The following is a 27,352-nucleotide window of genomic DNA, read 5'->3' on the forward strand; positions in this document are numbered from 1 at the left end:
GGGACCTAAACCAACCACCTAGTCCAACTGCCTGACCACTTCAGGGCTGACTAAAAGTCAAAGCATATTATTTACCTTCCCTTTCCAGAGAAGGGCAGTTTCCTTTCCAGCTGTTTCATTCAAACCAGACTTTGACAGCTTCCATCTAATCTGTCCCATTATTGTAGCCCATGTGCAAGCAGGTAACTACAGCCATCACATCTCCAGAGTCCGATGAGGACAACAGCAGCAGATGTCTTTGTAATAAAGTCACAATTTTGTAGAAAGGACCCTTTTTCTTGCTTTTTCACTCAGCAGAGCAGGCTGAGAGAATCACAGCACAACAATAAAGAAGAGCTCAATTAAAGTGGCTAGACAGGCACAGGCCTAAGAGATCAGACCTTATTGCTATTTGAAAGATAAAGCAGCAGAATTATTTTACACTTCTTAAATTGTTTCCTTTAATAGGAAGTGTTGCTTTACTCTACCTTGTGCTTCTGAAACAAACATTTGTGTTCCAAAAATATACAGTGTACGCATACTCTGTCACTATAGATACAAACATTTACAAAGAAAGGAGCAGGCTGGAGTGGACGAACTGGAAAAATCTCACGCTTCTGCCTTTGGCCCTCCTAGAGCAAGACAAGCTGGGCTCACTGTGCTGCAACCAGATCTGGGCTACTGAAAAACACATGATTGAGAAAATACACCCGTGCTGATTACATGAAACAATGTGGGTCAAAAAAATTTCCACACGCTGCAGAGGTTTGGAGTTTCTGTTGCCTTTTCCCACCCCCTCCTTTCATCCCTATGATCTGCCTCGGTATCTGCATCCCACATCCCTGTCGACTGTGTCCTCCCTGCTGCCAAGGGCTGATCCCTCACACGGGCATCGCTCAGCTTTACACCAACGAGGAAAACATGGTTCCCGAGACATTTGGTTTCATCTGCAAGGCTTCCTCAAACTACGGGAAACCGGGTACACTGTACAGTCTCGGCATTTTAGCGGATAGGCCGGTATGGGAATGTCATTCCTGGGATGAACGTTTGTACGGGGTGAGCCGGGAGCGCCGGGTGAGCCGGGAGCGCAGGGTGCGTGGCATGCGCGGGGTAGCCCAGAGGAGGAGTATGGATGTGAGGATAAAATCCCGGTGGCAGAGCGCCGTGGGTTGGTTGCTGTACTGGACCAGAGATCACCAGCTGCAGCAGGCTGTGGAGAGAAATTCAGAGGCATGAGGATTATTCAGAGAAGGCTTTTGTTGTAGCTGTCCCCAGCCTGCAAGGGCCCAGCTCTAAGGACAATTCACAATCAACACACAGCACTGCTGAGAGGCAAGAGGACAGTGATTCTACTACACTTTTACAGCTTCCACCACACTCTTCTTCCTTTCTTCCTTTTTTTTAAAAAGAAAAAACAACAACAACAAAAAGGTTAAAAAAAACCCACCAAAAAACCAACCAAACAAAAAAACCCAAACAAACCAAAAAAACCCACACTTGCAAAGAAGCAAGAAGCAAAGTGCAGTTAAGCTTAGGGTCAGGTAAAACAAGCTGGGAGATTGGGAAGGGACAACTCTGGGGCACGTTCCACACTGTAATGACATTTTCTGTGCATCTGTTCTAACACAGGCAGGGCAAGATCATCTATGTGGTGGGAGTCACTGAAGTCTCCCCCAGTCAAAAGTCCACTTTGCGAGGGAAGAAGCAGCCAGCACTATCACCTTCATCCTTGCACTAAACCATGTCTGAATAAAGGCCAATGTCCAGAAAGTATACACAGTTTTTTAGAAGAGATTTTGTCTCAACAGCCCTCAAGTGCATGTCTTGAGATATGCATCAAAACCAACACAGCTGTGGAAAGGTCTCTTACTTGTTATGCGGCAGCCTGGAGCACACAGTTCTCAAGTCATCTGAAAGAGGACAGAAGATAACAATAAGAGTAAAGCAGAAATTAGAGCAATTTTCCTCTGCACTCTCCTTTCTAGGAAGGTCAGATTACTGAAAAAGCTCCAGTCATCAACAGATCCAGAATCTCACTCTCAGGCCAAAACCTTCCATAGGAGAGAAAACGTTTCTCCATCTCACCAGTTACTACCTCAGCTTTCCACACAGACACTCTATTGTATGTTCAACATTTAACCTATGCTGCCATATGGAAAACGCAGCTTCATTTCAAGGCAGACGGAGTCTTAGTATAGAATTTACAATACCAACACAGTATCAAGAAGTAGCTAAGACGTAGGTAATACAAGGTTTGACTCTGCCCACTGAATATGGCATTTATGATGAGAAAGGCACCAAGTCAAAGCAATGCAAAGCTTACCTAATACCTGTTTTGTACTGGTTTGGGTTTTTTTTAAACAGTTCTAGCATAAAGAAAGGGTGAGGTTTTTGTTTGTTGTGGTTTGTTGAGCTTTTGTTGTTGTTTGCTTGCTTTGTTTTGTTTTTCTGAGGTCTATCAACTAGAAATTGCACCTTTTTACCATCTCCAAACCTCTGCTAAAGCAAAATAGATAAAACAAAGGTATTTAACAACATATCCTGTTCCTGGAGTCCTTTCAGGAACAGCTTGAGAACAAACTCCTGCCTTTGTAGATAAACACACTCCCAAAACACTGAAATAACTGGTATTTTAGCAGCTACTTACACTGAACTACCTTCCACTTCTACACAAGCGCCCAGAATGTACCAGGTGAGCAGCTAAGAAAAAACACACTCAAAATAAGCCATCAACTCAAAAAATTCCACTTTTCTGCCTGTTCTTAATTACACCCAGGGCTACTTTATGAAAAATGAGCCAGAAGAACACTGAGATTTGACCAGCAGCACCGGTTCAGCCAGAGCAAAGCCCCAGGCACCTCCTTAGGCAGAGGCCACTCTCTACAGCCAGGATCTGCACTAACTGCTGTGGCTGTTGGGAAGATCTAAACCTTCTGGTCACACTAAAAATCACCCATTTTCAAGAGAGTGCATCAAGAAAACAGTACGTCTGGGTGACCCTGTGCTGTGTCGAGGCAGTTCCCATTTTCGCCTCTGCAAGTTTTTCAGAAAACAAATGGTTTTGGCAACAGGAAAGACTGACAAAAGCCACGTTAGCAGGCTTCTTTACTAAGTTTAACTGAAACAGTACGCACCGTAATGGGGTCTCATTACAGGAGGGCTGAAGGGCCAGAAGTTCCAGATGAATAGTTTTTGTTGGCTTTTCAAATTCCTTGTCTAGCACACTCACCCCATGGTTCATCTGCTTCATGGTCTCTCCTCTAGCAGGGAAACTCGCAGAAGTCAAATTGAAGCACAATTAAACAGTGCTTTTTAAATAGCTATAAGCAATTGTAAGGGGGTCAAATTTGTCCCCATGCTGGACACCCAGCTATAACCCCCTTGTGCACACTGCGACGTAGAAGATCAGTTCCTGAGCTCTGCAAAGCAACGCACCAGTCACCTGCATCAATGATCTTGCCTCTCCTACTCTCCATGGAGTTATTTTTCCCAAATTATTAATATTTCCTGCACTATTGCTTCCTACGAGCAGCAAACTACTAATTCTGATGTGAACACATTGATCTTTACTCTCCTCATCCCAAAACTCCCTCGTACAACATCCACACAGGGAAGGAAAATAATTCTGTGCCAAGGTCTCTGCCAGCCCCACCGATGACTTACCTCGAGTGCACAGGAGTGCTCCCGATGCCATGGCCACTTGCAAAGCCTGAGCCAGTCTGTCTAGAGCCAGTTCAATCTCTTTGGATGCATTGAGAGGATTGAGTTCATCAGACAGTCTGTTAATTTCCTCAACGAGCGGAACGATGTGGTCAAAGGGTACAAGCCCCAGGCGCCCATAAAGGTTCTTCTCCGTTAAATGCCCCTGAAGCATCATAAGAACCTGCAGGACACTTAGATGCAGTTTTGAGTACAGCTGATGGCAATCTCTGTCTTCTCCTGAAGTTGAGTCCTTGGAAATTTTGCTGGGGGGATGTCCATTTGAGAGAGAGGCTTTCTTCTTCCTTTTATAAGCCAAGGGAGCCTTCACGCACCAACGGATCAGTCCAGTCAGTGGGGTGAGCTCTAAAAACCCTATTGGCAGGTTGGCTGCAATAGGAGTATTCAGAAATGTGATGAGGATCAAGCGGGGGTCTTCAAAGATCCAGGAAACAATCAACTCAAGTAGATCCGAAGGAGGGATGAGGTCATCTGAAGATGGGAAAGGTATTACAGAATAGGCCAAGCCTTGCACTGGAGCACAGGACAGCAGTCTTTAATTAATCTCCCACACACACCCTTCCCACACTGTCACAAATACAATTTCACAACCTCCCCAACTTTGCTGGTTTTTTCAAGACACCAAAGTTAGGTGCTCATTTGTCCCAGGGAAGACACAACCATGTTCCTGTCAACTTCATCTTCTACACCACCAAATGACAACATTTATCCCTTTTCCCAGCAAAGCTGCTTTTGTCATTTTCCTTCTCTCCCACCCATCCCCTGCTCACTTTCTCCTCTAAACTGTCTCCATTTATCCCTTGCCACAGGAAGTACAATGGGGAAGGAAATAAGAAAGACTTGCTGGCACTTCTTTCTCCTCACCCCAATCATTCAACTCATTTCCTTTACAACTTACCTAAACAAGTATGTCTTTGTGGAAGAACTTAACGACACAATCACATGACAGGTAAAGGATTATAAGATCATGTAAAGCTTCAAGTGAGAAGTGAAATGTGGTCATGCACTGAAGCTTCACTACAGACGAGAGAAACATTGACTTCACATCATCCCATCACGGGGGCAGGTCACTGGACTGAGCCACGTACTTTCATTGCAAGTTGTGTACGGCATCAACAAAGGGCTCAGCACAGAACTATCTAGTTGGGTCTTCTGTAATGACTTATAGGAAAAATCACCTGGACTATTGAATTACTACTAGGCACTGAATACAGAATTGGTATTTTCCAGTTTTTAGTTTTTTCCCCAAGACCTCTGAGTATCACAGATAGTGGTGTTAATGTGATCGACTCCTGTCCTCAGGACGTGGAGGAAACTGCCCAGTTACAGATCACTCTTTGAAAAGCAAGCTTCCTTTTCTTGTGTCACCAATAACATCTCAAATAAACTAAGGGATTAAAAAAGTTACTTCCTGTAACTCATGTTATTTCCTTTCCAACATACCTTTTAATTAGTTGGATGGATTTCCAAGTGGTTGCACAAAACAGGCATTAAATATGGAGGAAGAATATGCTATGAGCTCTACCAAATACTTTAAAAGAAAAAAAAAAGCCTGCACCTCTCTCTCATTAATACCACGCTCCTTATCTGGGGAAGACTGTACAAAATATTTCTTTTATCGATAACAAATAGTATTTGCTTTCTTGGATGATGTTGTTATTTAGTGCAGGGTTGTTTCCTAGTCTACCACGAACTCTCCACCTCTCTCGCTGAGGAAAGATAAATCCATCTTAAGGCACCTACATGTTTCTAGTGTCTGAGCAACAACCACCTCAGACAAGTTGTACCACCAGCTGGTCACACACACAGTTAAAGAGCGCACCAGGTGTATGCTGTTGACTGTGTTTCTTGTCACCGCTCAACAGAAATGCTGCTCAGCTTGGAAACATTCCAAGTTTGTATTTCGCCCCTTTTTGGAAGGAATTAGACCGACAGACAGCCCCAAGTCTGCTGGGTAGGTGACACACACAATAAGGAGGCCAAACGCGCCAGCCCAGGCAGATCAGCTTCCACACCTAGAGCTGCTCAATCAATAAGGTCCCCGTGTCCTCTGCCCTCTGTGGAGGATGCTGCCCTTTGTGTCAGGTGTTACCTGCTTGCTTCTCCAGCAAAGACTCTCCCTTCAGCCATTGCCTGGTTATTTTTATTCTCACTGCAGTGACACATGATGCAACAGCCACACCCCTGAGCGGCTTCTGACAATAATTACATGGTAACAAGCATCTTTAGAATTTCAGCAGTTAATTCGCTTGCAACAGTTAATTTGTGTTGCGTTATTCTGCCTCTCTTACTTGGAAAGACACAGCTTGGAAACACTCACCTGAAGAGAGGTCGTAGAGCGCTGTGACGGAGGTAATGAACTGGCAGCAGAAGCGAGGGCTGGCGCTGAAGATCTGCTTCAAGGTCTGGATGGAGCCTGGCACCAAGTTGCAGTAGTCATCAACCAGGGCCCGGGCCAGCCTCACGCAGTACACAGCTGGGGTTCGCTGCAGGGGTGCGGGACAGCACACAAGGAAAAGCGGATTAAACCAAATCACAGAAAGTTCTACAGAGCTGACGTTAAAGTTTATGTCGCCCAAACACTCTGCCTGCTCACTTCGCCCAGGCGCTTCGCTGTTTCAACATCTGTGTTTCCACTTTCCGAAAATGAAAGCACGCTTTCTCTCTCTCTGCATATCAAAGACACTCTTAAACAGAAATAAAATCACTATTTCAAAATATTAAAATAGATGGTGATATTTTGTGTTTACAATATCTGTAGTTTAAAATTAAAGCCTTTTACATCAATATTTTGACTTCGACGGAGATTTTTTTTACTACTTCAGCAATGTAGTTCTGTAGTTCAACTAGTTCAGTACCAGAGCTAGTTCAGTAACCTCTCAGTTACACTTGACATTTTAAATGTGGAAAAATTCTGTGCAATCCTCATGTCACTTCAGTGCTTTGGCCTGCAAAATATATACCACCTTCTGCTATCCAGGTGACATTCCCTCCTCCTTTGCAAAGGCTCACAGCTGGGAAAAGAGGGACTCCACAGAAACTGTAGTGGTCCGCCTCCTGCCACCCTTCCCTCCCAGCACAGTTGTTCCGTGCTGCCCCTTCTGTAAAGCGGTTGACTTCTGCATATCCCACAAAGGCAGGGGGAACAAATATGCACTTCCCAGGGTCTACGTTGGGGAATCTCAATGGGAAAAGAGGAGATATAGGAGATCCTGACATACTGTGTTCACAGATTTGAACACCAGATACAGGTATTTTGTGCCCAAATGTCAAGAGAGGGGTCTGCCTCTTGTGCCATGAGGGACAGTTTATTTTCCAAACTCTAGAGGTGGCTTCTTTGGGCAATGTGACCACAAACTGCCCTAGTTTTGTTCCCCATGTCAGTCAAACACTCCGTTGATCCCTTTTGACACGCTGAGGTTGGGTGGAGGAAAAAAAAAATTCAATAAAACCTCCAGCCATGGTAAAAAAAACACCACATTTTCTTCCACCAGTGCAGCACGCAAATTGATTGGCAAAAGCTCTACCTTTATTCCTGAAGCAAAAGAATGAACACGAGCACAGACGTGGCATGAATGCAGCTGCAGCAGCCAGCTGGTTGTAGCATCTTAAACTCCCACGGAGCAGCAGCTGACTGCAACCAGCTGTCACCAACCGTTAGGCGACACCCTGCCTCAGTTCACCCATGCCCATCACAGCACACTCCCAAACTCCTTCCCCAGACTGCCCTGCCTACACAAAAGCTGTACCTGCAGCCAGAAGGCAGCACATTCCAGAACAGGAACCCTGCACACAGCCACTGCCATGGAAACCAGCTTTCCTAGTAAAGCCATCCTGCTGTCATCTGCTTTATTTCCTTGAGGGCTGAAGAGAGATGAGAAAATGATCTGCCGGACCGAATCCTTGGTTTGCTCTTGGAAATAATTGCACATGATATCAAGGAGCTGAAGTTCCTGAAGTGAATTCAATCTCTGAAAGAAAACAAATGCAAAGCTGCAAAATATACTGGGGCTCTTGAAGAACCAAAAGCTGCTTTGATGAAAGACAGGAACAGTAAAGGCTGAGAGCTTCCCTCAGGCATTAGAAACTCAATATTTATGTACAGCATACATATTAAAGCTTCCTGAACCACCACTGCGTCTACCTACTTAAACAGAAAAGATCTAGGTTGTATTTGAATACCTAGATGCCCAAGGCTGGTGCTTGCTGTATCATCAAGCGCTGCCCATGAACTGAGAGATCTATAGCAATACTGGAGTGAAAAATATTTCTTCCCTCTCCAAATAAGAGCACTAAGGGCACCGCCAGGCAGCCCTGGGGGAGGTGTCACAGCCAGGCCCACTGGGCCCCAGGCCCACATACCGTGACATTCAGCAGCAGCCGTGGTTTCTGGTCGCTGCTCTCTGGGAAGTCCCCACTCAGCTCCAGCCCACACTCACCTATCTGAAAACTGGCACAGCTCGGCTGCAGCACTGTGAGGCCATGGGCAAACCCCGGGGGCCACAGGCCCCACCACACCTCTGTCTGGGAGAATAAAGTCCTGTCCAGTCTGTCAGGGCCTTGCCCTCTCCGCCAAAAAGCGCTGTCATCAGGCCCCCAGGGACCCTGTCCTCCTGAGATCCCGGCCCCCTGCAGCAGCCCTCACAGGGACCCCGTCCTGAGCTCTCATGGCCTCGGCCTCCATCGCCCTTCCCTGGAGCTTCGTCCGGCCGCCCGGGCCTTACGTGCCCGCAGGGACACCAGCCCCCAGGGCCTACTCGGCTTCCCCAGGGCCTACCCGGCTTCCCCGGGGCCCGCCCGGCTTCCCCGGGGCCGCGGCCTCCAGCAGCCCCCGCGGGGCCCCCGCCCGCTCTCCCAGGGCCCCCGCCAGGCCTCGCCCCCCAACCGCCCCGCGGTGGGGCCCACCTTGGGCGGAGCGCCGCGCTCCTTGGGCACCTGGAACAGGAACTCCTCCAGCAGCTCGGCCGGGCCCTTGTCGACGAGGGGCAGCGGGGCGCTCTGCAGCTGGCTGCTGAAGTAGATGTCCAGGTGGTACAGCACCTCCTTGGCGGCGCTCAGCGCGTCCCGCCGCAGCAGCGAGTGCCGAATGTCACTCATGGCTCCGACCCCACCGAGAGCGGGTCCTCCCGTCCCTCTCCTCCCCGCGTCCCTCCGGCCCGGCCCCTCGGCGGCGGAGGCGCTGCACGGACGGGCGCTACGGCAGCCCGCGCAGGACAAAAAGGAGCCACTCGCGCCCGCCCTCGGCAGCGCCCCCTGGCGGCCCCGCCCAGAAAGGCGCTGAGCCTCGAAGTGGCCTGGCCTTGCGGGGGATTCGGCTGGGGGGGGTTGGAGCCGGCGCTGATCTGGGGGGGTCTTGGCCCGGGAGGGAACTGGCCCTGGGGCGATCTTGGCCTGGGGCAAGCCTGGGGCTGGCCCTTGGGGCGCCTTGGCCCCGGGGCTTCTGGCTCTAGGGGGGTCTTGGCCTGGGGGCTCTGGCCTTTGGGGATCTTGGCCTGAGGGGGGTCTGACCCTGGAGGGCCTGGCCTTGGGGAGCTACAGCCCCACTGGGGGTTCACCCTGATCCCGCTGTGGGGGGCAGGGGGCAGGCCCTGGTGTGCTCTGGGGAGCCCGTCCCCGCAGTGGGGCTGGCAGGGCCCCCCAGCCCCTGGGAGCACCGTGCGCTGCCGGCACGGCCCGTGGGAAACGCGGCAGCTGCCGTGGGAGGCCGGGGAGCGCGGGCACGTCAGCCAAGGCCGCTGGGGCAAGGCCGGGGCGAGCGAGGGGTGTGCAGGGCTGGGGCTGGCCCGTGGTGACCTGCTGGGGAGCGTTCGGGGACAGGCACTGCAGCAGGGACCTGTCGTTTTTTGGGACTCCTGCACTGGTTCCACAGCCAAACACCAAAGCTGGCGGGGCTGTGCGGGGATGTACCGGCTGTACTCAGTCCCCAGCGCCAGGCACTCCTGAGCCCCGGCTCGTTTGCCTGGAAACAGCTCGTTGAAAATGTGAAGTACCGGATCAGAACAGTTGGTGAAATAAACATGTTTTAAGAGAAATTATGGCTGGTCATGAGTGAGAGCTGCCCACACCCTGTATTGGGAAGCTGCCATTCCCCATGAGGGGTCTCTGGGATTCACTTATATCTTGCAGACCTCTTGTCAGCATTTTTATCAATTCAGGCACATTCTTGGCCTTACCTGTGGTGGGAGGTGTTGGCACTGGTTGAAAGAGTTGGTTTTTTTAACTGAGTAGATATTTATTTCCATGAAAAATGACATGTGGCCTTGTGGCCTTGCACGCTCCTTGGCTGGGCGACTGCTTGACAAGGTGAGCACGTCCCTCCCCATAAATGCAGGTGCAGCTCCTTCCCCTTCCAGAGACCGCAGACGACACCAAAGGTACGTCCCGCTCCCCTCTACTACCATGCCCCAGGAGTTCCCTCCCCTCACCAATATAATTTTCTTTAGCTCGGCTTAATTTTGCCGAGACGCTCTGCCGGGGCTGAGCGCAGGCACAGCTCACAAGCACCACCTGGGATGGATGCAGGTCTCTATCGGTGCCTCTGCCCAGGCAGCTGTGTCCCCTGGGAGCGGAGGAGACTCATGGGGCTTTGGGCAGTTTGTAGCACGACCAAATCGTAGTGTGACCAAATTACAGCATTACCAAATCGTGGCATTACCGAATGGCCACGTTACCAACTGGAGGAGCTGCAGTGTTGCAGATGGTAGTGTTTGCAGCCACAGTGAGGGTGCAAGCGGGGAAAGGTGAGGAGTTAACTAGAGCAGCTGCCACAGGAGAAAAAGTGAGTCCGGGGACAGCCAGCCCTTCCCCTGGTCAGGTGTGATGAAAGCTGGGGTGTTTGTGGGTCTTACTGGAGCTCCCGGCGGGACTGGGAGTTCGGGACACCTGGGCTTGGGCAGGGCTCACGTCCCACCCGCTGGTGAAATATTACCCCGGGGAGCTGAGTGCCACAGGAAATACTTCCCAAATGCTTTTCTGCGTGGGTGGGAGCCACTGTGCTGCCTCGGTGCGGGGTCCTGGGGGACTCCAGCCTGGGTAAGGATGAGGCATGGACTGTGTTGAGGGATGGGGGGGCAGGACACACTGGGTGAGGATGCTCCAGGCAGGCTAAGAGCTGGGGAGGGGTGGGAGGTGGAATCCATCTCTTGGTCTGTGCCAGCACAGCTGCTATAAGGTCTTTTGAATCTTTGGTGCAGACTTGGGGAGGGCTGGGAGAGGGACCAGCCAAGGGAACTTTGTGTCCCCAGCCACTGCCACCCACCCTGGGCCAGGAGAGGTGTCTGGGCTGAGTGCAGTGAATGAGGAAGCAACTTCTCTGCATCACCGTGAAATGGCATTTGCTCCTTTGCCAGTGAATTACCCACTTTGGCCTCATGAGCAGCCTGCGCCCTGTCCAGAAGGGACAGGCAGGATGAGGTCCCATGTGAGGCAGGAGTTGGATGGCTGGACAGAGGTGCACCATACCCATGTCCTGGTGGTTCTCTGGAAAACCGATGCCTCCCAGCAAAACCAGTATGGCCAGTGGGAATACCCTGGCCACTCTTGTCATCTGTGCCAAATCCCCCTCCCAGCCAGGGGGGCTGAGCCCATCCCTGCCCCTATGCACGCAGGATGGAATCCTCAAAGCTGGTGCTGTCGCTGCTGGTTGCAGCTCTCCTGCTGCATGTGGCCACCATGCTGAAGATCAGTGCCTTCAACATCAAGACATTTGGGGACAGCAAGATGTCCAACCAGACTATCGCAGATATCATCGTCTCTGTGAGTGCTGGGGGGAAGGAGCAGTCCTGGCTACTCTCTGGTCTCTGAGACACAGCCAGCTTGGGGCAGTTGGACACGAGCTTTCTGCAGGCATCTGCCCATCTGTGTGTCCATCCATGCGCCCACCCACCTGTCAATCCACCCGTTCCCATCCCCCCATCCATCCACCTATGCCTCCATCCAACTATCTACCCATCCATCTGTGCATTCATCCACCAATGCCTCCATTCATACACGCCTCCATCTGTATCATCCATCCATCCATCCATCCAAGCCTCCATCCACCCACCCATCTGCTCTTTCCCTGTCACCATCTCCAACCTTGGGCCATTTCCACTCTTGCTGATCCCCAATCAAGGAGGGGTGATGCTGTTGAGGTTCCTCAGAGCAGCCTGTGAGTGAGGAGCTGCTGGGATCGTGGGTAGTAGACAGATGGGTGTTAGAGGGCACTATGTCACACCAGGGTCCTTCTAAGCCAGAGGACACTGGCAGAGGAGCTCCCTCCTCAGCTCTGGGATCCCTGCTGCCCTCCTGTTGCCAGTCTGGGAGCCTTCACAGCCCAGCCCAGGCACCCACGGGTGCCCCCATGTGCAGCTCCTGGCCAGGGGCAAGCAGCTCTGAGCTTGTCCCCCTCAGATCCTGTTGGAGTACGACATCACATTGGTGCAGGAGGTCCGGGATGCCGACCTGACTGCCGTGAAGAAGCTCATGGACCAGCTGAACAGGTGACCCTGATGGCACAGGGCAGGAAGTGCCAGCAAATTGGACACTGGGGCAGATCCTGGCCGGCATCTCACTGTGCCAGAGCACCCCCAGCTCAGCCAGCGAGAGCCCAGTGGGTGCTGGGGGCACCAGGACCCTCCTCTCACCCTCTCCACATCTGGCTCCCAGCGTGTCCCGGTACCCATACAGCTTCTTGGACAGCATCCCACTGGGTCGGAACAGCTACAAGGAGCAGTATGTCTTCATCTACAGGTAAAGGGATGCCACCAGGGTCCAGCGTCCCCCATGTCACCCGCTGTCTCCCCCCAGTGGCTCCCGAAGGGTGGTGGGTACCCCCCCATGGAGGCCCTGGCTGTGGCAGGGACAGTGCTGGGGGCTGCCCTATGTTCCTCCCCCAGGTCAGACATGGTCTCCGTGCTGAGAAGCTACTACTATGATGATGGCTGTGAGTCCTGCAGGACCGACACCTTCAGCAGGGAGCCCTTCATTGTTGAGTTCTTCTCACCCACGACGCGTGAGCAGACCTGGCACATGGCGGCATCTTGGCTGGTGTTGGGGGCTGCCCAGACCTGGCACGGGGTCCCCTCCATACAGGACTGAGCCCGGAGCTGTGCCTACCAGGCGGGGGGTCACACCCTGGAGCCCAGCTCAGGGGCTCCACTGGGGTCCTTCACTGCTGAGGGGTCTTCTCCCACTTGTGGGTGCCCAGAACTCCTGGGTCCCAGCCCAGCACGGCCAGCACTGCCTGTTGTTTCCCACCATGTGCCACCTCCCACCATCTCCCACTCCTCCCATTGCCTGTCACCTCCCAGCATGCACTGTCCCCAGTTGTGTGCCATCTCACACCTTCGGCTGTTTCCCATTGTGTCCTATATCCCATTGTCTGCTACCTCCCGTCTTGGGCCATGTCCCACCATCTGCTTCCTACAGTTGTGTGCCATCTCCCATCATGTGCCATCTCCCACCTTGTGCCATCTCCTACTCTGTGCCATCACCTCCACCTCCCCAGGGCGCACACACTCTTCCATCTCTCTCCCACCTGTCTCCTTCCAAAAACCATGGTGGCTCAACAAAATGATGGGAAGCAAGCACCAAACCCCAAACCATGTGCAGAGAGATGCAGCTCCCTGCTGGAAATCCTGGCCTGGAGGGTGGGCAGACCACAAAAGCCAGCACACCTTTTCCCTTGGCAGCTTTTCCTGGGTGGTAGCTGCAGCTTGCCCTGGGGTGGTCCTCTGGGGTCCCCACTCCCTTCCTCGGTGCTGCACCCAAGCTGGGGGCTGATGGCCACCTGTTTGGCAGAGGTGGAGGAGTTTGTGATGGTGCCCCTGCACGCCGAGCCCAGCAATGCAGCAGCCGAGATCGACGCGCTCTACGACGTCTACATTGATGTTGTCAACAAGTGGGCAACTAATGTAAGGGGCAGTGGGAAGCTCAGCTCCTCCCTGGGCCAGCCAGGTGGGCGGGGGTACGGCCACCACACGTCCCAGTGACCATCCTGGTGTGGACGTGTCCCACGGGAGACCTCTCATAGCCATTGTAGTGGGTGCCACCCTGGCAGCATCCCAGCATGGAGCTGCTGTGTGGCTCCGCTGCCATTACTCTTCTTCCTGTGCTGGGGAGACCCAACGGTGTCCAGTAAGATTTTAGGGAGCCCTTGCTGCCCTGTAAGGTCCATGGGCAGGGACACAGCACATTCCCCTGCAGAACATCTTCTTCCTGGGTGACTTCAATGCTGGCTGCTCCTATGTGACCAGCGCCCAGTGGCCGTCCATCCGCCTGCACTCTCTCCATGCTTGCGAGTGGCTCATCCCCGACAGCGCTGACACCACTGTTGCTGACACCACCAGCTGTGCCTATGACCGGTGGGTGCTTTGGTGGTGGGGCGGGGGCTGGCATGATGGGGACCAGTGGGCTCTGACATCGCCACGATGCCCTGGCAGCATCGTCGCCTGTGGCACTGCCCTGCGCCAAGACATCGAGCCTGGCTCCGCTACCGTCAACAACTTCCAGAAGACTTTCCACCTCCAGATCAAGGATGTGAGTGAGGGGTCGGGGGACACAAGCCCATCAGCACTGAGATCCCACCCACCACACCTCCCAGGAGTGTGGGTGGGCTCCCTGTCCCCCAGGGTGCACCCAAGGGTGACCCGACATCAACCCCTGCACTGATGCAACGCTCCAGCCTGAGCATTTTGGGATCCAGCCTTAATTTGGGGGTTGGAGCAGAGCATTTGGGTCCCAGCCAGCCACAACAGCATTGGTGGGTCCAGACAAACTCAACTGCCTCTCTGCTTTCCCACCGCACCCAGGCTTTGGCCGTCAGCGACCATTTCCCGGTGGAGGTGACCCTGAAAGCCCGCTGAGCCCGTCCCTGCGCTGGTGGCTACCAGGACACCCCAGCAGGCACCTGCATCCCTCATGGGAGCCCACAGCCCACCAGCACCAGCCAAGTAGCCCACCGTCTCTGCAAGGAGCTGCTCTTCGGAATCTTGTGGGAGTGGGATGCTCTCTGCTTCCATTAAAAAATAAGCCTTTTCCAGCCCTGCAGCTATGGAGAGAGGGTCCCTTCAGCCCCCCCATCAACTCCCTGAGCCTGAGCCCGAGCCCCCTGTCCCCCTGCCAGGAGCAACCCCACCAGGGCTGGAGCCAAGAAGGTCCTCAGTGCCAGGGGTCCCCTCCTGCCGTCAAGAGTCCCAGATCCACAGGACAGTGTTGCTCCCCTCTGAGCTGCCAGTGGCAAAAGTGAGGACAGCGGGAAGAGCCTGGGAGGCTCCGGGCAGGATTCAGCCCCCTCGCTGTTTCACAAGATGCTCTTCCACCGACTTGGGGGCCACATCCTGCTGGAGCCTGCCTGGCTGTGGGGCGGCTGGCAAGGTGCTGATGGTGAGGGTGGGGGGAAGCAGAGGACATGAGTCAGTTCCCAAGGGTTTCTGTGCCTCCCAGGGGGGTTTCGGTGCTGCCACGGCACCAAGGGACACCAGACTCATCCCGTGACTGAGTGTGAGGATGCAAAACCTGGAGGCGCACGTGAGAGTCCAGCAAGCCCTGGCATGAGCAGTCATCACCACCCCACCCACCCCAGCTCCCTCAGCCGGGGTGAAGCCATGTGCTGCGGTGATGCCATGTGCTGTGGTGATGCCATGTGCCGTCGCAGGGGACACCAGCTCCGCTGAGGCTGCTTTGGGTCACCAGTGGGGCTGATCTGGGCCACCAGTGGGGCTGCTCTAGGTGTCAACTAGGGCTGCTTGGGTCGTGAGTGAGGCTGTTTTGCGTGAAGACCAGCACTACTGCTGGGGTTTGCAGCTGCCCCCCTTGCTGAGGCTCGTGGTGCTCAGCCTGCCTGACCCCAACACCTCACCATTTCCTTCTCCCCCATCTAATTACAGCATCTCAATCACCCGTGTTAAGACCATTGCTCTTTGCCACCTCTCTGGCTGCTGTGCCCTGTGCTGTGACTGGGGCCACCGCAGCTGCAGCCCCCCGAGTCTTGGGTGCCCACCCAGCCCTGGGACATCCAGGCAGCACCGCACCCCCATCCGCCCTTCGCCGTGTCGGCACCGGGGCGGCTGTGCCGGCCCCACCCTGTCGCCCTGTGGGGTTGTGGTTTCCCAATGTAGGAAGGAGCCCAGAGCCGTGCCAAACCCCCACGGGGGTGTCCGACTCATCCGGCTTTGCCGGCACCTCCACTGGGAATAAAGCCGCCCGTCCTGCTGCCGGGAAGGCAGAGGTGATGCGTGCTTGGCAAGGTAAGGACGGATCTGGGTTCTGCACCTTCAGCTGTGAACCGGGAGGGACTGGGGTGAGCTGGGACAAGCTGGGAGAAGGTGTTGCTCCTTTACCCCAGCAGTGGGGGCTGTGATCAGGTTTAAGGACATGGAGCATGGGGCGCTGGCAGTGGTGGCTGGGGCTGCCAGGTGATGGAGACGTCCCAGCGGGGAGCCACACTGGGCGATCCTGGGAGGTGCTGGGTGGATTCACTGCGGTGCAATGGGGTTGAGCTTCCCCTGGGACTGGCGAGCCGGCAGACAGCCCGTGCCAGCTCCGCGGGCAGCTCTGGGCAGTGCCCACCAAGGCACACTGCTGCACACCGGGGCTTAGGAAGGAACTACATGGCGTTTTGTGCTCTATCCCCAAATTCAAAGCAGTTTTCTAAGTTCGGCTCCCATCGCAGCATCCCTATAGCTCAGCATTGCTCCCAGCAGGTTGGGGACCATGGTGCTGGCACTGTCCCTGCTGACTTTGGCTCTCCCATGCCTGGCCACCGCCACACTGCGTGTCGGTGCCTTCAACATCCAGGTGTTTGGTGACACCAAGATGTCCAACGAGGGAGTGGCAGGCATCATTATCAGCGTGAGTGCATCTGGTGCCATGTGGGGATGGGCTGTGTGCTGGGGCAGACCCAAAATGTGGCTCCTGTGCCAGGGACACATGGGGACATAGCCATGGATGGGATGGCATCCCAGTGCTGGGGATGCCCTGGGTGGATGAAGGCTTAGTGGGGACCAAGGTGGGACATCTGGCGTACCCTGCGGTCCCTGTGAGCCCTCCATGGGGACACCTGCTCCAGCACCAAGGGACATGTGGGTCCCTGTGGTGCTGCACCCAGCCCATATCAGGGTGCCCAGCTGGGAGACGGGTGGGTGACAGTGGCCCTGAGCCAGCCCCAGGCTCCCTCTCACCATCACTGTCCTCACCTCCGCAGATCCTGTGCCGCTATGACATGGTGTTGGTGCAGGAGGTGCGTGATGCCGACCTCAGCGCTGTCACCCAGCTCATGGAACAGCTCAACAGGTACGAGCCAAGGAGCCAAGCGGAGCCAGGGCCGAGCTCTCAGAGCAGTAAAAGGCCAAAAAAAATTGTCCATTGGCAGAGGGTTTGTTTTTGGAAAGGGAAATAGGAGAAAAGTGCTGGGGCTGAAGCTTTGAGCAGGTACTGACAAAGCCACCAGGAATAATCCGGAGAGTGGAAGGGGGATATGGGCAGCACAAAACCTGTCTGAAAGCTACAATCCCACCAGAGCACATGGAATAAAAAGGAATTACAGCCCTGGCACCTCCACCACCAAAATCCAACAGGACAGGGCAGAAGCGAGATGGGGGATGAAGAGGGCAGCCCTCAGCACCCCAAGACCCTGTGAGTGACCAGGGGACCCCAGGATAGACCCAGCAGCAGATGATGCTCTGAGCAGCTCAGGCACCGCAGGAGGAAAAGGGGCTGCTGAGGTGGGCTAGAACTGGCCACCGTGGGGTGGCAGCCCCTCTGCCGGCTGGGTGCTGACCTCATTTTGGGTGAGGACACAGGCCAGGGTCAGGTGAAGGTTACCACTGCTTTATTGAAAGGCGGTGAGTGCTCCTTGAGCAGGGACGCCCCTTTGGTGTCCCCTCCAGCACCACCTCAAAGCAGCCAGGGCTGGGGAGGGTGACGCCAGGCTCCACAATGCCCCAGGCTGCTCATTAACCTAATTTAGCTGTGCTGCAAATGAAGGTGGGGAGCGTCCCTGCAGAGAAAGGGGTGGCAGGAGCCGCCCTGTGTCCTGCTTGTGACCGGCCATGCTCAAGGGGCCATCCCCAGGTGGCAGGTACAGCAGGGTGGCTTGGAGCCACTGCACCCCATGTCACGCCATGGCCAGGGCATGGTGGCCTATAGGGACAGCAGAGCAGGACCGACTGGTGCCAACCCCATGGCCACCCAGCCCCTGGCCATGCTGAGGCCACCCTAGGATGGTACCAGCCATGTCACTGGTGCCAACCATGTCACCGTCCTGCCTTTGCGTCTCCACAGTGTGTCCACGTTCCCATATGACTATGAGATCAGCGGACCCCTGGGACGGGAGAACTACAAGGAGAGGTACCTCTTCATTTACAGGTAATGGGGCACTATGGGTCCACTGACACCGTAGAGGGGACACAGGGGCCATGCTGAGTTCCAGGGTCACCACCCCTTTGATCCCATAGGACAGACGTCGTGTCCGTGGTGGACACCTACCAGTTTGAGGACCCCCAGGATGTCTTCAGCCGGGAGCCGTTCATCCTGAGGGTCTCAGTTCCCAGTACCAGTAAGGAGGGGGACAAGTGGCCTCGGGCAGTGGCATGGGGTGGCTGTGGGGCTGATGTCCCTCTCGCCTGGCAGAGGTGAAGGAGTTTGTGTTGGTGCCACTGCATTCAGCCCCACATGATGCTGTCACCGAGATCGATGCACTCTACGATGTCTACTTGGCCATTGTCAGCAAGTGGGGGACTGACGTGAGTGCTGCCCATTCTGGGGGTGATACTGGGGATGGGCACTGAGCTCTGGGGAGTGTTTGGCCCATGCCAGGTCCCCGCTCTGAGGCGAGCGCAGCTGGTGCAAGGGTGCTGGGATGAGGACCCTGCTCCTATCCCATCCCCTGCCACAGGGGATGCCCTGGCCCCATGGGAGGGCTAGTGTTGGGGGCAGCCCCTTCCCCAGCCACCACAAGCCCCCTCATCTTCCCACTACAGAACATCATGTTCCTGGGGGACTTCAATGCTGACTGCTCCTATGTCCAGCCCAGTGACTGGTCGAATATCCGCCTGCGCACCAGCGATGTCTTCAAGTGGCTGCTCCCTGATGGCACCGACACCACCGTGGGGAGGTCGGACTGTGCCTACGACAGGTGAGTGCCACCACAGTCCCCTCCCCGGCACCCCGGGGTCCCCTGCCTGTCCCACATGAGCAGCCAAGCATGGAGGCAGGAGCAGGACCCGCTCCCCGCGTCTCCCTGGCAGGATCGTGGTATGCGGTGCCAAGCTGAAGAGAAGCATTGTGCCGAATTCAGCTGCCGTCTACGATTTCCAGCGTGCTCTCCAGCTGGAGCAGGAGGAGGTGAGCTGGGATCACAAACCTGGGGCTCAAACAGGCACCAAAGTTGAGCTGCTCCGGGCAATGCCAGCTGTGGGGCTGCCAGCATCTGTTTGGGATTAGGCAGTGGCCATGTAGTTGCTGCATTTAAAAAACCCAAATGCAGAGTCGAAGCAGCTCCAGCAGCAGCCCGAGTAGGCTCTGGCCAAAGCACGTGTGCCCCAGCCCAGCTGGGACGCCAGCACAGCCCTGTGCGAGGCTCGCTCCCCTCCCGAGACACAGCAGCCTGCAGGCAGCTAATGGGGAGCTTGGGGTGACGAGGGACCCACAGATGGAAACAGGAAGGGGGATTTGGGGTCATTGCCTGTCCCTGTGGGGAAGAGATAAGACACATGGGGATTTTTGTGGCCTTTCATTGGCACATGTGGGCAGGACTGCAGGGCATTGGGGCAATCAAAGCTGATCTCCAGCCACTCATAGCTGGCACAGAACTCCCGAGTGAGATACAGGGAGGCCACACCTGGGCATCTGTCCACGGGTGGTGACAAAACTGGAGCCTTGTGTGTTGAGTGTCTCGGGGCTGGGGACACCATGTCCCCCCCGCAGGCAGAAGGGTCTGGCGGGGCACTCACAGCCGCCCTGCCAGCCCCATCAGCATGGCAAGGGGCTCGGGGCATTACGCCTCCCCACATCTCACCCTCCCCCAGGCCCTGGCAGTCAGCGACCACTACCCGGTTGAGGTGAAGCTGACAGCTTGAGCTCCTCTTGCGGCTGCAGACCATGATCCAGCTCCAGCTCCCACCACCAAGGCCCGTGAAGCACTCCAGGCAGCCCCATCCACCAGCCCAGTGCGTGGTCTGCTCCAAGAAGGGTCTCAGCTGGCCACCAGCCCTGCCCAGGCTCCCTCAGCCCACCAGGAACCAGAGCCCAGGGACAGGCCACCAGCCAGGACGCAGCAACCGCAGCCACACTGAGGAATGACACATCCACATCCTACATCATCAAGAATTTATTGATAAATCTTATTTCACAATTAGCTGTTGGACAGGACGGAGGATATCCAAGGACCGCAGGGCTCGGGCCGCAGCAGCATCAAGACGCTCTCCCTGTCCATTCCTCAGGGAGCCGAGCAGGCAGCTCTCCCTGCTCCCAGGAAGGCAGCAGCGGTGTCAGGCACTCTGTGGGGACTAAGGGGAAGGGGCACTTGGGATAGCCACAGGAGCAGGCAGTACGTCACCAATTGCTGACACTGCAGACGGCTTCACTGTGAAAGTCTACAGCTGCTGTAGCGTTTTGGAGGGTAACTTGAGCTCCTGGGACTGGGCCCCAGACTGCTGGCTCCTCAGCCACTCTTCTTCTTCCTCAGCATCTCCATGTACGTGCGAAGTGACTTCTGGATGGACTCTTTTGAGGTGAAGTTGATGAAGTGCTGAATGTCTTCCTCCCGGTGAGATATCAGGCGGTCCAGCACCGTCTTCCTCATCATGGACTTGGTGATCTGACGGGCATGGTCTGTGGAAAGGAGAGTGAGGATGGGGAACATGCGTGGTCCTCACTCCTGACCAGCTCTCAGCCACTGCCACCATGTGCAGGTGCTACTGAAAAGGAGGTGCCACACACCAAAGGGCTCTTTAGATCAGCAGGGAAAGGTGAAAGAAAACCCCACCAGCTGGAAGCTGAACTGGATAAATTCACGTGCAATAAATTATGATCTGTATTGCTCAGTGCAGAAACAACTCATCTACTGGGACAGATGACAAAAAGTTGTGCAGCAGCACATCTGTTGCACAGATGTTGCATCCATACTCAGTGTGCTGCAGCTGTGATGGTGAAATGGTGACAGCCTCTCCATTCACTGGGAAAACGGAATCGTTCCAGCACCTGGGTGCTACAGACACCTTCGCCCAGACAGACTACCCCAGCTCTGATTCAGGGCTCTGGGGGAGGATCTGCGTGGTGAGAGCAGAGCAGATTGGCTCCCCACTCTCAGGGGCTGAGGTGTCACTCTAACACCAGGACAGCAGGACAGAGAGCTGTTTATGGACCCTCTCCCAAGGCTGGGACACAAAGTGACAGTCCTGGGACCCCTCCGTTTTTGCCCAGTTTCATTCAGATTTCTACAGAAAGAGCAGCCAAAGTGACACGTGGCACAGGATGGAATACCTCAAATCCAGCACTGGCCCACAGAGAGCCCTGTCCCAGCCCAGAAACCATGTGCGCTAGTCACGGAGCAGCCCAAACACGCACATTATGTCTGTACTTGCTGTCTGTCCTCACGTCCCCATTACCAGCCTCAGCTCAGCAGAGTGCCAAAAGTCAATCCAGACAGCAAAGGCAGATTGGCAGCCACCCCGGCACTCTTGCACAGCCTGTTCCCCCAACTCCATGGCAGCTTTCCTGGGGTAACACCTCCACTGATAGACACAGAGGTTCAGATTCTGTCTGGAGCTTGGGCACCTCTGGATTGACTCAGCAGGGCTGGCAGGACACAACCAGCACAGTGTCCTCCTGTGTGGGGGCACTGGCAAGCCCATGTGTTAGCCCAGGGCTGGCTGGACCACTGTGCTGAGCTTTCATAGAATCATAGAAGATAGAACAGTTTGGTTTGGAAGGACCTTCAAAGCTCATCTAGTTCAACCTCTCTGCCATGAGCAGGGACATCTTCATGCAGCTCAGGTTGCTCAGAGCCCCGTCCAGCCTGGTCTGGGATGTCTCCAGGGATGGGGCATCCACCACCTCTCTGGGCAACCCGGGCCAGTGTTTTACCACTCTCACTGTAAAAAATGTCTTCCTCATGTGTAGCCTAAATCTCCCCTTCTTTAGTTTAAAACCATCACCCCTTGTCCTCTTGTAACAGGCCCTGCTAAAAAGTCTGTCCCCCTCTATCTTATAGGCCCCTTTTAAGTACTTTCCTATCTCCCAGCCATCTACACCGTCCCTTTAAATGGAAACTGTTATGTAGCTTGCAGGTACCAGCTCCAGAACCTGTCCTTCCCACCCAGATCAGACCCCCTCTTCCTCTGCTGGAGGTGCCACCCTTACCGGGCATGGCCAGCCACTGCGCCATGACAGCCGCAGCCTTCTCCTGGAGCTTCTCCTCCGGCACCAGCTCATCCACAAGGCCAAGCTTGAGGGCCTCGGGTGCGGGGTGGAGGGCACCCAGCTGGAGGGAGCGTTCAGCAATTCGCTGTCCCACAACATTCACAAATGTGTCCTTAAACCTGCAGGAGACAGGAGGAAAAGCTATGGTCAGGGAAAGAAACACCCAGCGGCAGCCACGCCCAGACATGGAAGCTAAGAGCACGCTTGGTCCCGCTCCCTGGGCACGGGTCTCTGAGCAGCAGCTACGGGCTCAGCTACACTGTGCAGAGTCAGGCGGGCAGATCCATTTTTGGTACCACCCCAACAGAGTTCCCCCTCCTCTCCATGAGAGCTGCTCCATTTACCCCCAGAGTGCAGGTCCCAGCTGTGCCCACTTGCTGGGACATGAAAGCTCCAACAGCACATTTACATATTTTTAGGGCAACCAAGGGTCCATGCCTTAGTATATTAGTGCTCCTACACTTCCAGAGGTCCCCACAGCTATGGGATTTTGCAAGTGCACGGTGTGTATCCAGGGAAAAGTGCATTCCCAGACTGAGCCTGATCAGGGGGATCTCCCAGAACTGGTTTTGGAGCTGGGTGCAGAGTCAGAGCTGAGGTCCTCACTGGCAAGGGATGTGAGAACATTCTGCAGCCCAAAAGCTTTCCAATTACACGCGGGATAGGACAGAGAAATGAGGTGCTGTCTCTGGCAGCTGCAACTACCTGATCACTGACACATAAAACTACATCTCAGCAGCCAGTTAAACTGATTAGAAACTGGAAGATGAATTCTTTTTAGAGACCTACACGTGACGGTAGAAGTGGGAGGCACTGGCCTACCAGAAGGGAGCCACAATGCCCAGCTGGGCTTCGTTCAGGCCGATGCTGAATTTGGGGTTGTCCACCATGATCCTGTAGTCGCAGGACAAGGCAATGAGACAGCCTCCCGCAGGGCTGGACCCCTGGCAAAGAGAAGGAAGGAGTGAGTCGAGGTCACGGTTCCAAATGGCCCTGCACCCCCAGCCTTGCTGTTTCCTCCAGAGCAGGGAAGACAGAGGGTGACAGAGCAGATGTCCCCCAAGTCTCTGACAACCTGATAAGAAACAGCCCTAAAGAAGATTTCTGATAGGCTTACCAGGGCTTATCTCTTCATTTTTTAATGCTCTTTATTTCTTGCCTTTTCCAGCCTGGAAATCTAGTTAATTGATCCATGTTACTTGGGTTGCAGCTGAGATTTGCTGTGGCATTTTCTTGTAAGCCTGCATGAGTTTTTAACCCTACTTGAGCTTTGTAACCCTAAATGCCACAGAAACAGTTCTGTCCAGGGGCTTTCTAAGACCTTCTGTCTACAAAAGACCACCTTTGCTACAACTGGGTGCTTGCTTAGGCCTGCACAGGGCGCCTGCAAGAAGCCGCTTAGACACCCGGATGCCTTCAAAGACGGTCTACAGACAGACACAGAGCTGTGAGCTGCCAACGCGGCACTGCACTGAGAATGAAAACTAGACACTGAACAGGCAACTGAGATTCAGATGACACCTCCCTGCTGGCCAAGAATGACAGCTGGAGGGGCAAAATCAGGTGAAAAAAGGGCTTACGACAAACTGCAGTGCCTAGGATCCGAAGAGTCACTGCCCCCAGGGCCGAGGACAAGCACCTGTGGCATGGCATAGCCGCCTCCTGTCCCCTCCAGCAAAGCAGCGCAAAGGCCAAGGCAGTAACCTGGGCAACTCCTGCGAGCCTCGCCAGCGCGGAAGCAGCCAGGGGAGCACATGGCAGGTGGCCTTTGGACTCCTTCTATGCCAACCACTCAGCTTCTCCAGGACTCGTCTGCCATCAACGTCCCCCTGGGCTCTACTCCTGGCCTCAGGCCTCCTCCTGGTCCTCCCACCCAGAGGACAAACGCCCAGACAATCTCTTGGGTACAGCTTTTGCTGCACAAAGGGCACCTCAGCCCTGACTGGCAGGACACGAGTGCTGAGCAAGCTCTCCACCACAGCCGAAATGCTGCTGTACCCCAGCAGTGCCTGCAGCTTCCATGGAGCCTGCAACACCCCACGCTTCCGCACCTGCCCACACCCTAACGCACTGAACCAACAGGCATGTGCTTTGCCCAGACATCCCAACAAATATATCCCTGCACTTGTTTTAGCACTGACAAGCCTGATTTTTTGGCTGCCTCTGCCCACGCAGCGCAAACAAGCCGCAGCAAGTGACAGACTGTGCGAGGTGACCAGCAAGATGGATCTGAAGGACATACGTTGACTGCGGCAATTGTCACCATGTTGCAGCCGTAGAGCCGAAGCCACATCTCCTGCACAGCTCTCCAGAACTCGGCGTAGTGCTCTGCACTCTTCCCGCACATCTCAGTGATATCCAGGCCAGATGAGAAAATTTTGGGGATGGCCTAGAATCAGGAAAATACAAACGTCACTGAGAATCCCTGCTCAAGGATGACCCTTTAGCCCTCTAATGCACTCAGTCTGGCAGCCTGAGGAAAGGGAAAGTGATAATTAAATATGACATAAACCAGGGTCTTTGGGGGTTCTGAACCAACCTCTACAGTGCTCCCACAGCCTGGATCATCCCATCACCATGTCCTGCAGAGCTGGGACTCTTTGTTTGCAGCACAAAACCTGCCCTGTCCCACTCCAAGGCACCACCTCATACCCACATCACATCTGAAAATAAACATTGGCATCTCCTGCCAGGCAGTTCAAGAGATCTCAAGGGATGTGTCACATTTGCAGATAAGCACCTTTGATTTTAATGACAAATGACAATACTCGGTTGTTATTCTTCTGCTAGGAATGGGCATGGAAGAAACAGTGCAGTCCTTCCAAGAACTCCCTCCCCTCCTTCTGGAGTCGATCAAAGCTGCTTCCCAGCCCTTCCATGCCAGCGACCAGGGGGCCAAGAGACCAAACATGAGCAAGGGAATGGCATCCATGCCTGCCACATTGCCCCACAGCTCACACCCCGAGCTCAGGACAACACATACGGATGTGAAGATCACGCCCCGGCAGGCCCGGTTGTTCTCCAGCTTCTCCAGGCTTATGCAGAACTCAGTGAGGACGTCCAGGCTGAGACTGTTGACCGGGGGGCTCTTGAACTTCATCATGGCGACACCTGTGCCATGGTAAACACAGAGACATCAGAATCCCCCACCACAGCAGCACCCACTGCCTTTCCCAAGGGAGTTTCACCCACCTCCCTGCTCACCCTTATCGTCTCTTTCCATTCCTGGCTCTTCAAAAAGCCCCCAGAGTGGTAGGACCAAGAGCAGGACCCTGCCTTTGCCCAGATCTGCCCGCTAGCCGGGCTCACTCAGTGAGTGGTGAACCTGGAGCATGAACGAGCACACATGTGTCCCAAAGACCAGCCACCCTCAGGGTCACGCTGCCCAGCAGTTCCTTTCTGTCTGGGCTCACTAGACAAGGTCAGACCTCCAGCTTCTATCACAGCAGACATCCCGTGCCCAGCAGATCACACACCTTTCTGAGCCTGCTGGCACTGCTGCCCTGGCCAGCACATGGGAAGCACTCTGATCCCTTGTCCCCTCCCAAACACCACCACCCTACCCCAGAAGGTCCTCACCGAGTGCTTAGCCTGGGTGCTGCAGCTGTGCCCAGGCTGGGGACAGCACGAGGACACACCCAGGGACCAGTCAAAAGCCCTCAAGAAGAGGCACCCTTTGTTTGGTATGGGGACGTGGCCCCGTGACAGTGACTCCTGGCAGCCGCGCGGGTTGGGGGTGACAGCGCTGAGGTGCCCTCACCGTACCTGAGCTCTCGTCCAGCTCCACCAGGATCTTGTTGTTGCTGAAGGCCCGCGCCGGGGCGAGCGGGAGGCCGGGGGGCTGCCGGGCAGCTGTGCCCCACGCCGGGGGCCGGCGGCCGAGGGGCAGCACACCTGGGGGACACAGGCAGGTAGGGCTGGGCAGGGCACGGGTGGGGGGTGTGCTCCCCAAAACTGCTCTGGCAGACAGAGTGGGGACACAAGGACACCGCGACCCATGGCAGGGGGACACCTGACCCAATGAGAGCATGGGGACACCCCGATTCACAATTAGGGACACAGGGACCCCATGGTAGGGGGACACGGGGACAACCCGACCCACTGAAGCAGGGCACGGAGACACCTCCACCCACGGCAGGGGACACCCCGACCCACGACGGGGGGCATGGGGAACCCTGACCCACTGGGGAAGGGCATGGGGGGCGGACAGCCCAGCGCATGGCAGGGAGACACGGGGGCCACCCCGACCCACGACGGGGCACACAGGGACACCCTGGCCCATGGCAGGGGGGCAGGGGGACACTCCGACCCACTGAGGGAGGGCGTGTGGGTACCCCAACCCACGGCGGGGGGACACAGGGAGGAGCCATGGGGACACGCTGACCCCCAGAGGAGAGACACAGGGCCACTCCAGCTCCGGGGCCGGACGCACCTGACCGAACGATGCAACGAGCGAGGGCCGCCGCCGCCGCCATGTTCTGCCGCCGGGTCAAGGGTACGGGGCGGGGCCTCGGCCGCGCGCCACCGCCCGCCCAGCAGCACCCGCCCCCGGCAGCACGCGGCCCCGGCTGGAAGCCCCGCCCCCTCCCTGAAGCTCCGCCCACTGCGCTGCGGCGAGCACATGCTGCCGCCCCCTGGTGGCCGGTGCGCCCCAGGCTGGATGCATCGACCGTCCCCCACTGCCTGCAGTCTGCGCCGCCTGCACCGCCTGCACCGCCTGCACCGCCTGCACTGCCTGCACCGCCTGCAGTCTGCGCTGCCTGCACCGCCTGCACCGCTTGCACCGCCTGCACCGCCTGCAGTCTGCGCTGCCTGCACCGCCTGCACCGCCTGCACTGCCTGCACCACCTGCAGTCTGCGCTGCCTGCACCGCCTGCACCGCCTGCAATCTGCGCCGCCTGCACCGCCTGCACCGCCTGCACCGCCTGCAGTCTGCGCCGCCTGCACCGCCTGCACTGCCTGCACCGCCTGCACTGCCTGCAGTCTGCGCTGCCTGCACCGCCTGCACCGCCTGCACCGCCTGTAGTCTGCGCTGCCTGCACCGCCTGCAGTCTGCACCGCCTGCACCGCCTGCACTGCCTGCAGTCTGCGCTGCCTGCACCGCCTGTACCGCCTGCAGTCTGCGCCGCCTGCACCGCCTGCACCGCCTGCACCGCCTGCAGTCTGCGCTGCCTGCACCGCCTGCACCGCCTGCACCACCTGCACTGCCTGCAGTCTGCGCTGCCTGCGCTGCCTGCACCGCCTGCACCGC

The 27,352-nt window shown here is 55.7% G+C and overlaps 4 protein-coding genes across 4 annotated transcripts; 2 read left to right on the top strand and 2 right to left on the bottom strand.

The window, feature by feature from the left end:
- Nucleotides 1-460: 460 nt before the first annotated feature.
- Nucleotides 461-8,900, bottom strand: INTS15 (integrator complex subunit 15). The gene is made up of 6 exons (XM_065644943.1): nucleotides 8,605-8,900; nucleotides 7,449-7,670; nucleotides 6,020-6,185; nucleotides 3,643-4,170; nucleotides 1,850-1,889; nucleotides 461-1,189 (listed from the first exon to the last, which is right to left on the bottom strand). Exons 1-6 carry the CDS (start codon nucleotides 8,794-8,796, stop codon nucleotides 982-984), a joined length of 1,356 nt encoding a protein of 451 aa, XP_065501015.1. The 5' UTR covers nucleotides 8,797-8,900; the 3' UTR covers nucleotides 461-981.
- A 2,407-nt stretch (nucleotides 8,901-11,307) lies between these two features.
- On the top strand, nucleotides 11,308-14,543 carry LOC135994288 (deoxyribonuclease-1-like). The gene is made up of 8 exons (XM_065644741.1): nucleotides 11,308-11,454; nucleotides 12,091-12,179; nucleotides 12,346-12,429; nucleotides 12,576-12,691; nucleotides 13,480-13,592; nucleotides 13,885-14,042; nucleotides 14,121-14,217; nucleotides 14,490-14,543. The coding sequence occupies exons 1-8, from the start codon at nucleotides 11,308-11,310 to the stop codon at nucleotides 14,541-14,543; spliced, it is 858 nt and encodes a 285-aa protein (XP_065500813.1).
- A 444-nt stretch (nucleotides 14,544-14,987) lies between these two features.
- Nucleotides 14,988-19,757, top strand: LOC135994155 (deoxyribonuclease-1-like 2). Its single transcript, XM_065644490.1, has 11 exons — nucleotides 14,988-15,063; nucleotides 15,798-15,926; nucleotides 16,025-16,094; nucleotides 16,383-16,530; nucleotides 16,883-16,971; nucleotides 17,962-18,045; nucleotides 18,135-18,235; nucleotides 18,310-18,422; nucleotides 18,660-18,814; nucleotides 18,927-19,023; nucleotides 19,707-19,757. The coding sequence occupies exons 1-11, from the start codon at nucleotides 14,988-14,990 to the stop codon at nucleotides 19,755-19,757; spliced, it is 1,113 nt and encodes a 370-aa protein (XP_065500562.1).
- A 233-nt stretch (nucleotides 19,758-19,990) lies between these two features.
- ECI1 (enoyl-CoA delta isomerase 1) lies at nucleotides 19,991-26,605 on the bottom strand. The gene is made up of 7 exons (XM_065644700.1): nucleotides 26,534-26,605; nucleotides 25,867-25,995; nucleotides 25,085-25,212; nucleotides 24,344-24,490; nucleotides 22,924-23,045; nucleotides 22,042-22,220; nucleotides 19,991-20,511 (listed from the first exon to the last, which is right to left on the bottom strand). Exons 1-7 carry the CDS (start codon nucleotides 26,574-26,576, stop codon nucleotides 20,342-20,344), a joined length of 918 nt encoding a protein of 305 aa, XP_065500772.1. The 5' UTR covers nucleotides 26,577-26,605; the 3' UTR covers nucleotides 19,991-20,341.
- Between the last annotated feature and the right edge of the window lie 747 nt (nucleotides 26,606-27,352).

The sequence above is a fragment of the Caloenas nicobarica genome, chromosome 14 (genome assembly GCF_036013445.1).
Source record: "Caloenas nicobarica isolate bCalNic1 chromosome 14, bCalNic1.hap1, whole genome shotgun sequence".
In the NCBI taxonomy this organism is placed as follows: domain Eukaryota; kingdom Metazoa; phylum Chordata; class Aves; order Columbiformes; family Columbidae; genus Caloenas; species Caloenas nicobarica.

Coding starts and splice junctions, on each gene's coding strand:
- LOC135994288 (XM_065644741.1), top strand. CDS start 11,308: ATGGAATCCTCAAAGCTGGTGCTGTCGCTGCTGGTTGCAGCTCTCCTG. Junction 12,430..12,575: donor CAGTATGTCTTCATCTACAG/GTAAAGGGATGC, acceptor TTCCTCCCCCAG/GTCAGACATGGTCTCCGTGC. Junction 12,692..13,479: donor GTTCTTCTCACCCACGACGC/GTGAGCAGACCT, acceptor CCTGTTTGGCAG/AGGTGGAGGAGTTTGTGATG.
- LOC135994155 (XM_065644490.1), top strand. CDS start 14,988: ATGCTCTTCCACCGACTTGGGGGCCACATCCTGCTGGAGCCTGCCTGG. Junction 18,046..18,134: donor AGGTACCTCTTCATTTACAG/GTAATGGGGCAC, acceptor TTGATCCCATAG/GACAGACGTCGTGTCCGTGG. Junction 18,423..18,659: donor TCAGCAAGTGGGGGACTGAC/GTGAGTGCTGCC, acceptor TTCCCACTACAG/AACATCATGTTCCTGGGGGA.
- INTS15 (XM_065644943.1), bottom strand. CDS start 8,796: ATGAGTGACATTCGGCACTCGCTGCTGCGGCGGGACGCGCTGAGCGCC. Junction 7,671..8,604: donor AGCGCGGCGCTCCGCCCAAG/GTGGGCCCCACC, acceptor GTTTTCTTTCAG/AGATTGAATTCACTTCAGGA. Junction 6,186..7,448: donor GTGCTGCCTTCTGGCTGCAG/GTACAGCTTTTG, acceptor GCACCCCTGCAG/CGAACCCCAGCTGTGTACTG.
- ECI1 (XM_065644700.1), bottom strand. CDS start 26,576: ATGGCGGCGGCGGCGGCCCTCGCTCGTTGCATCGTTCGGTCAG. Junction 25,213..25,866: donor GGAGCTGGACGAGAGCTCAG/GTACGGTGAGGG, acceptor ACCATGGCACAG/GTGTCGCCATGATGAAGTTC. Junction 20,512..22,041: donor GCAGTGGCTGGCCATGCCCG/GTAAGGGTGGCA, acceptor TCCTTTCCACAG/ACCATGCCCGTCAGATCACC.